The 9440-nt window shown below is 33.3% G+C and overlaps 1 protein-coding gene across 1 annotated transcript; it reads right to left on the minus strand.

The window, feature by feature from the left end:
- Positions 1-1056: 1056 nt before the first annotated feature.
- Positions 1057-3055, minus strand: LOC108483280 (cytochrome P450 89A2-like). Its single transcript, XM_017786577.2, has one exon. It carries the CDS (start codon positions 2841-2843, stop codon positions 1290-1292), a length of 1554 nt encoding a protein of 517 aa, XP_017642066.1. The 5' UTR covers positions 2844-3055; the 3' UTR covers positions 1057-1289.
- Between the last annotated feature and the right edge of the window lie 6385 nt (positions 3056-9440).

Raw genomic sequence — 9440 nt, forward strand, 5'->3', positions numbered from 1 at the left:
TTTATAAAATATAAATTTTTTTGAATTTAATTTTGATAAAAGAAACAAAGGGCAATTTGATTTGAAATACATGTGAACCTATTCAATAGTAAAAAAAAAGTGACACCTGTCCTATTCCGATTGGCTTGCATGCCGCATCAGCAAAAAGCTCACTCTATTAGAGTAAAGTATTGGTTGATAATCAAAATAAAACTTTAGGTATCACATTAAAACAAACCCTGAAATAGAGGAGCTATTCATGCCATTATCCTTATATAATTCTACTAAAACACTTTTTCTCCTTGGTTTACTGTCGGACTCTCCAAGACTACAAATAATTGGTTTTTGTCAATTTACAGGGGTGCCCTTGGCCGAAAAGAAATTGGCTTTAAAATTAATGGGCAATTATTTCTTTTTCTTTTTCAAGGAAATCACGAATAATGGACAATTGAATCATAAATTAAGGGTTAAATTTTGCAATAAGCTCACGTAATTTTCATAAGTTACGGATTTAGTCTCTATACCTTAATATGGTCTATTTTAGTCAAAGTACTTCTTGAGGTCAAATTAGTTTATGTACTTTTCATATGTTGAAATTTTAGTCTTGATTAAATGGTAATAGTTAAAGTTATTTGGTTCAATTTTACTATTAATTTTGTACTATGCCTAAAGTTGTAAATTTAGTTCATATTATCCAATTAGATCATTTACTAGTCCCTATATCTTTTAAATTTCAATTTTTTTCCTTAAAACAAACAAAAGTCTTTAAATCTATAACTAACTTTTTTATAAGTAATAGGTGAAAATAGTTAAGTTAACATGACTTTATACATGAAATATATTATCTTTAACATATATTGTTTGGTTAAGGCTGAAATTTTATAATCTATAAAGTATAGGACTAAAAATAATAAAACTAAAGTACATAAACTAAATCCACAAATTATGTATAATACAGGGACTAATGATAGAATTTAACCTAAATTAATAACCCTCTGAGTTCCATGAAAACATTACTTACGAGTAATCCATGGACCCAAAAAAAAAAAAAACTCTTAATAAGCCCAAAACATCAGGTTTAATTTCCATTCTTGAATACATTAATGTATAGCCACTAGAATTTCAGGCCTTAGTTACATATGCGTAATTAATAAAGGTTTTTGGTACAACTCTAGAAGAAAGTTGTTACTATATATCCAGCTGTCATATCATTTGGGTTTAAATAAAAGCTTATCTAAGCTTGACAATTCCCTGCACTTAAAGGATAAATTATTTATATAAATAAATCCTGATAAAATATCAGTGGTTTCTTAAGTTTTCCTAGGATAAATGTGGGCCCGCAATGGAGTTTTCATCACCACAGTGAACTCCTGCTTCTCCTCCAAGCTCACATCATCTCCATCCATGGCTTTCCATTGGAAGTTGAAGACCAAGTTTGCCACAAAATACTCTAGATGAAGTATGGCCAAGGCAAGTCCAGGGCAAATCCTCCTTCCAACCCCAAATGGCATCATCTTGATTTCCCTACTTCCCGTTATATCAAATACTACTTCCCCACTCTTATTATTGCTTAGGAATCTCTCAGGCTTAAATGCCATTGGATCCTCCCATACTTTAGTATCCCACCCCATTTCCGCTACAAGGAAATTAATGGTGGCATTCTTGGGCACCAAATACCCTCCCAGGACTGTATCTTCTCTCACTGTATGAGGCAAAAGAAAATGACCTGGTGGATGCCTTCTTAGCCCTTCCAAGATAACCGCCTTCAAATATGGCATCTTCTGCAAATCATCTTCCTTCACCTCTCTCTCTCCTTTTCCCACTACCCCTTTAATCTCCATGAACAGTTTCTGCTGAACATGCGGATATTTCACCATATTTGCCATAATCCACTGCAAAGCAGTGGAAGTAGTATCTGTTCCACCATTGAGAAACTCAGAACTCAAGCTAACAATTTCCTTTTCTGTAAGCTTCCGCTTTTCCTCCGGAAGTTGAAGATCAAGCAATGTATCCACATACGCCAAAATATGTCCGTCATCCAGTCCATTCTTGTTCAGTGACCTCTCATCTTTTGCTTTCTTTCGTGCTCTTATCAAACGGACCAGCACTCTCTCTTGTTTCTCAAGGGCCTTGTAGAACTCCTTCCAACGTTTCTGAAGCAATACCCTTGTCACCTTAGGCCACAAATTGAGTATGTTGAATCTTCCATCCAAGTCTAAAAGCAAACGCCGCTGCACAGTTTCGATCTCTTTAATCTCTTCTTGATTAAGCTTGTCACCGAAACACATCAGAACTAATAAGCAGAACATAGCATATTGAAAATTATCAAGCACACGAACCGGTTCTCCAGTTTTCGAGCTTGACATTAGAGAATCTAACAGAATCTGAAGAACCCATTTTCGAGCATGAGAGTATGATTTGATACGAGAAGGATGGAGGATTTCAGCAGTAAGGTTACGCCTCAAAAGTCTCCAATTCGGACCATAGGAAGCTGAATTTATATTATGTTGATTGCAGCTTATAATCTTGCCGATCGTCGGAGCTTCAGGGCGGTCAGCGAATAAAGCACCGTTTTGGATTAAGGCCTGGTAGGTAAGGGAACGGTCAGAGACGAAAATGGTGGGGCGAGAAAGAAGATTGAGAGTGACCATTGGACCAAGCTTTTTGTGGAGGTTCCGAAGGATTGGTTCAAGCTCGGAAAAGGTTCGCCTGAGCCATAGGATGTTGGTGATAATGGGAAAGTTGGCTGGGCCAGGAGGTAGAGTCTGGGAAGGTGTTTTAGAGGTGAAAGAGAGGAGGTTGAAAAGAGCTCGAAGAAGAAGAGAAACAGTGATGGTGATGAAGATGATGAACCAGGTTTCCATGTTTGGTTTGGTCTTTGGAGGTGAGAGTTTGAGAGTGGGGAGACTGTGAGGAAAGTTCTGTGGGTGATAAAATAAGGGCGAGCACTATGGGGCTTAAACTATTCAAGTTTGTTGGCAAAAGCGTGAACGCATGTACAGAATACAAAAGGGTCACGAAATCTATAATTCTACGTTTTTCATTTGTAATTATATTGTGTGTAGAACTCATCAAGGCCGGTGCCGGAAGAGGTTGGGGTCGGGCTAATTTAAAATTTTATACTTGTTTCTCAGGTTTGGATCCGATCGACCCAATAAATATACTTGAAATTTTATTAAAATTTAATTTAGAAAAAAATATTAAATTCAATCTCAACTCAATTTACTCGTATTAAATATTTTATATAAAAATATATTATATTTAATATATTAAAAACATTAAAATAAATATATTTCTCAATAAATTGAAAATATATTAACAATTCATACTTAAATAACACTAATATAGTTTTAACTCGAGAAGTAAATACCTTTCAAATAGTAGCAAAATTAATATAAATCAAAAGTTATACAATATTTGTAAAGTGTTTTCATTTTAGTCACTCAAAATGAAATTTATACAATTTCATCATCTAACTTTTAGAACATTTTCATTTTAGTCACCAAGCGCTAAATTTCTAACAACATTTAACTATACAAGCCGTATCATGTTTGCACTTTGGTTTTGGTCAACCAACTTGTAACACCCCTAGCCCATATCCGTCATTAGAATAGGGTTACGGTGCATTACTAGAATTTACAAATTAAATACAAACATTTCACTTTGTTTAGCATTCACATCAGAAATCAATCATATACAATCATATTGTCCCTTATATGAACCCTCGAGGTCTAAATTATGCATTAGAAATAAGTCGAGACTAAATCGAGTACTCAGAGAATTTTTTGCAAAATATCAAAATTTTTCCAAGGTGCAGGGGACACACGCCCGTGTGGCCAGGCCGTGTGTCTCACAAGGTCAAGAGACACACCTGTGTCTCAGGCTGTGTAGGTATTCGAAATAGGGACACACGATCGTGTCTCAGCCCGTGTCCAAATTAGGGTGCTCACTAACTTGGGTCACGCGGCCAAGCCACACGCTAGTGTGTTAGGCAGCGTGAGCATACTGACTTGCATTAAATAGGTGCAGGGGTCACATGGCCAAGTCACATTACCGTGTGAAATTTTTTGGGTATTATGTTTTGTAATTTTAAATATTCAGGGGACACATGGCCAAACCACACGCCCACATGCTAGGTCGTGTGTCACACACGGCCGAGAGACACGCCCGTGTCTATGCCTGTGTGGACGAAATTAGGTTATTTCTAAGGCCACATTTCTCACCTAAATTTATCTTCCACTTACATGAACACTTTAACAGATTCACAAGCCAATATAAATATAAAACATTCAAATCAATCCAAAACCAAGTTTTAAACAATTCATATTATCACATATATCTTAGGATTCAAATTTACCTTGATGATCAAAACACATATTTGCTTACTTATTCCAAATATACTATCTCAACTTATTCATCAATATGCCTATATGCTATCCATCATTCAACCACACCAAACATATATCAAGCATGATAAGACTACAAATATACATACATCAAAATATGTCCAACACAAGTCATTCCAATGGCTAGTCACAACCAAACACATACATACCATCATTGGCCAAATTTAACCTATACTTGCCATTATAACCCAAAATTAATTTGTTACATATATCGAGCTGAGTTGATGGATAGTGAGAGATATCTCCGCCAAGCTTCTAACCCAACAAGCTTTCGAAGTAATATAAAACTGAGGAAATAAAACAGAGTAAGCATTTAATGCTTAGTAAGTTTGTATAACGGAGATTAATTTACCATTTATTTACATTTAAGGTAAGCATACAAAATACATCCAAAGAAATTTGGCTAATAGCCTAAACACATAACCTTATCAAACATGTTAGTCATGTATTTCACATGATTACCAAGAAACATGTATGAACTCACCAAATATCAAATTTCCATGTGTTTCATGTATATACAAGTAATGATTCATTTCGAACTCATATTTTCTCATGTTAGGATTTTGCTCGTTGAATCATTTAAAATGTCGATGGATACACGGGTAGTACACACAAAGTGTACAAAACTGTAATTCGTCAATTCATATTCAAGAATGCTTATACGATCACATAAACTAGAAGATCTCTCTTGAGCCATATAACGGGAAGCTTATGTGAGCCATGTAACGGGAAGCTCCAGAGAGCAATTAATGGGAAGCTCATACTAGCTAATATCGGGAAGTTCAAGCGAGCCAATATAGAAAAGTTCTGGAGAGCCATTAATCGGAAAGCTCATGAAAGAGCCTTTAATCGGGAAGCTCCAAAGAGCCATATATCGGGCCGCTCATAAGAGCTGCAATGTGTCTACAACACATGCAGGATCACAACCAATCGGGATGCTCCAAAGAGCTATTAACAGGAAGCTTGCAAGAACCATATAACAGGAAGCCCATGAGAGCTAATAACGAGGCACTCTTTCGAGCTATGATGTGTCCGTAACACATGTAGGACCATAACCAATTCGGGAACCCTGTATCCATCGAATTTCATTTATTCAAATGGGACTTAATACTTGTCAATCATTGTCGGATATGTGATTAATTTCATATACATGGAAATAATACAATCACATACATACAATTCAATTCAAACATATAAATATACAATTTAGTTACACAAACTTACCTCGACAGTGTTCGTGTACACAGAAGCTACTAATTCGCTACTTTCTCTTTTCCTCGATTTAACACCGTATTTGATCTACCCGGATCTATACGAATGAGTTTAACATCAATTTATATTCAATTCAATCCAATTCACATCTTAGGCAAAATTACCATTTTACACCTATACTTTTGATTAATTACAATTTCATCCCTAGGCTCGAAAAATGAAATTTATGTAATTTATTCATTATTCCAAGCCTAGCCGATTTTCATATATCACAATAGAAACCCATAAAATAATTTTTCCATGAATTTTTATATCTTTTCAATTTAGTCCCTAAATTTTAATTTCATCAAATTTCCCTTTACAAAAGTTGTTTATCTATCAACGACCTTTCATTTTCTACCATAAAACTTCAAAATTCATGCATACTCATCCATGGCAAAACCCTAACACTCTGATAATTTTACAAATTAATCCCCGAGATAGCAAGATTAAGTTATTACGATTTTGAAAATATAAAAATTACTAAAAACGAGACAATAATGCTTACCTAGTTAAGCAAAATAAGTTGGCTTGAGCTTAGTTTTCCATGGCTAGGGTTTTCATGTTTTAATTTGGGAAAGATGATGAAAATGATGATATTTTGTTATTTAATTAATTTATCATCTTCATTTTATCATCTTTCCAATTTAATCCTTTTTTTTCCTTAAATTTCAAATGATAAATCATCATACTTATCTACTAACTCCACTAATTGGTTTATTTATCGTATAAGGACCTCCAATTTTGAATCTCTTTAGCTACTAGAATTCAACTTTTGCATTCTATGCAATTTGGTCCTTTTTTTCAAATTAAACATGTAATCAATAAAAATTTCTTAACGAAATTTTCATACGATATCTCGATCATAATGTAGACCATGAAATAATATAAAATAATTTTTCTTCCGAACTCAGATTTGTGGTCCCAAAAACCACTGTTCTGATTTCACTGAAAACGGACTGTTACATAACTCCCAGGTCACTTTCATTTTGGTCACCCAACTCCTTGGTCACTTTCATTTTAGTCGCCCCAAAATATATTCTTATAAGTATTGATCGGGGTAAAAAGAAATCAAGGTTTAGAGTGAAAAAAAGGTAGAAACTAAAATAATATACAAAATTTGTCAAATTGTACTTGTTTATCCCATTGTCGAAAATTCTAAAGTTATTTTTTATATTTAAAATTTAAATTTTAAAATATCAAAATAAATTATTAAAAAACTTATCTCTTGATAATGTCAACCTATTTGTTGCTATAATATTGACATTTCTATAAATAAAGAGAGTTAAAATAAGAAATAAGAGAAAAAAGAGAAATACGTATTTTATTCATCAATAGGGATATCTACAATGCTTCTCCAAAATCTATGTTTATAAACATAAGAAATACATATGATATAAAACTCTACTTTTAATAGATATTAGAGTTCAAAAGTACATCAAACTTGTTATCCTAATGGACATCCACTTTATAATAATAAAATATTTGAAACACTCCCTCTTGGATGTCCATCAATAGATAATGTGCATCGTAAAAACCTTACTAAGATAAAAAACTTTTGTGGAAAAAATTCTTAGTGAAGAAAAAAGAATACACATTTATAAAGCACATAACTTACTGACTTATTAAAAATCTTACCAGGCTAACCTAGTGGGAAAAAACTTAGTTAAAGGGAAAAGAGTACAGTGCGTATTTACTCTCCGTCATGACAACATCACATAATATCTCATACTTTACGTATTCAATCTTGAATATTAGCTTTTCAAATAATCACTTCAACAAATTTGATAAATGTTTCAATGTTGGAAACTCCTCTCACTCGACTGTTGAAGAAAAAAAAGAAAAGTTTTATTGGAATTATAAGTGTCAGCAGAGTTTTAAGTTTATTTGTATATGGCTTACTAAGCTTTTGAAAGCTTACTTTGTGTGTGTTTTCAACTGTTTTATAGATACCGAAGCTATCGGGAGTTTTGGGATCGTCGAGGATCATCACCACACTATCGAACTCTATTTTGGTACCTTCTAAAAATGTAAATTTGAAGTACGGCATGTATATGTTAGAAGTAATTGAGATATGTTTTAAGTTGTGAAGTGTAAATTTAGCCATGTGACATAGCTTGGTTTTGGTTGTGTTTATATGTGACATTTGAGTATAAACTATATGATGAAATATTGCTAATATGATGTGTTCATAGATGGCTAAGAGAATTGGTCAAGTTGGTAAGTTTTTAGTGTGTGCCTATTTTGAGATTTGGTTAGATTTTGGCATGAGATTGAATGAGTAAATTAAGGTTATGAATCTTATGTTTTGGTATGACTTTGGCTTATGTTTTAGTATGTTTTGGTATGGATTAATAGCATGAAATTGGTTGATTATAATATGGCATGATTGGTGTATGATTTGGTTGTGAATTGGTTTTGATGCTTGCAGGGAAGACCCTTAAAGCTTAGTAAGCCATATACAAATAAACATATCATTCAAAGCAATTAAACATCATCAAATAATTTATACTTTGGAGATAAATTCTAACTCAAATTTCATATTCATACACTTACCTTTCATTCTCAAATAAGTTATGCAAAGCAAACATACCTGAGTTAGATATAACATTTCACATAGTTATTCATTATCTCGGAATGCCCGTTTGAACCGTTCAGAAACAATAAGGATACGCGGATAGATCAAAAAGCATATACAATGCCAACGTCCCAGACGTGGTCTTACATATAATCAAACATCGATGCCACTATCCCAAACAGGGTCTTACACGAAATCAGATATGATGCCGATGTCCCAGACATGGTCTTACATGTAAAACAAAAGTCGATGTCAACGTCCCAGATGTGGTCTTACACAATAACAGATGTCGGAATCCTATATCATGACATATGTACCCTAACTATTCCTGAGGTTTGTACGGGGCTTTTAATACGTTGAAACTTTGTCGATACTTTCTCGGATAGCACATATTTAGCTCGGACATTTATTCATAACAATTCAATATAAAATGAATAATAATAATTCAATTCAAACAAGCTTATTTGTATATCGACTTACCTCGTAGGGATTCGGATAGATGAAATTGGTTACTCGACGACTTTCAACTTTCCCCGATCTAATTCAGTATTCTTTAGTTCCCAATCTAAACAAATTCAAATTTAACTTATTCAATCACACATTCACTCAAAAAAATCCACAAAACAAACATTTAGGGTATTTTGCAAACTAGCCCTCACATTTTCACATTTTGACACTTTAGTTCCTAATTCACAAAATCACAAAATACACATAACTTGCTTATACACAAGCTTAGCCGAATTTTCATAGCTCTCATACAAATCCATACATTTCATTTATTTCACATTTTAGTCCCTCAAAATAACATTTTTACAACTTAGCCCAAATTACTCAAATTCATCAAAAATCCAAAGACAAAACATATATACCAAACATCAAGCTTTCATATTTCAACATATAACATCACAAAGCTTATGAATTCATCCATGGCATATTTCAAAATCATTAACAAAATCAAAAGTTGAGGCATGGGTTAGATAGTTTACAAAGAAACGATTACAAAAACGTAGAAATTATCAAAAACTGAGTCAAAACCATACCTAGATCAACAATTTGCTTGGCCGAACCCTAGCTATTCTTTTTCTTTTTCTTTCTTTAAATTTTCGACAAGATGAGCATGAAATGAGCTTATTATCATGCTTTAGTTTTATTATAATTACTTTAATAAGCATTTTACCATTTTGCCCATAATTAATAAATATTCTAAACATTAACATATAAGGTCA

This window comes from Gossypium arboreum, chromosome 13 (assembly GCF_025698485.1).
Source record: "Gossypium arboreum isolate Shixiya-1 chromosome 13, ASM2569848v2, whole genome shotgun sequence".
NCBI lineage: Eukaryota > Viridiplantae > Streptophyta > Magnoliopsida > Malvales > Malvaceae > Gossypium > Gossypium arboreum.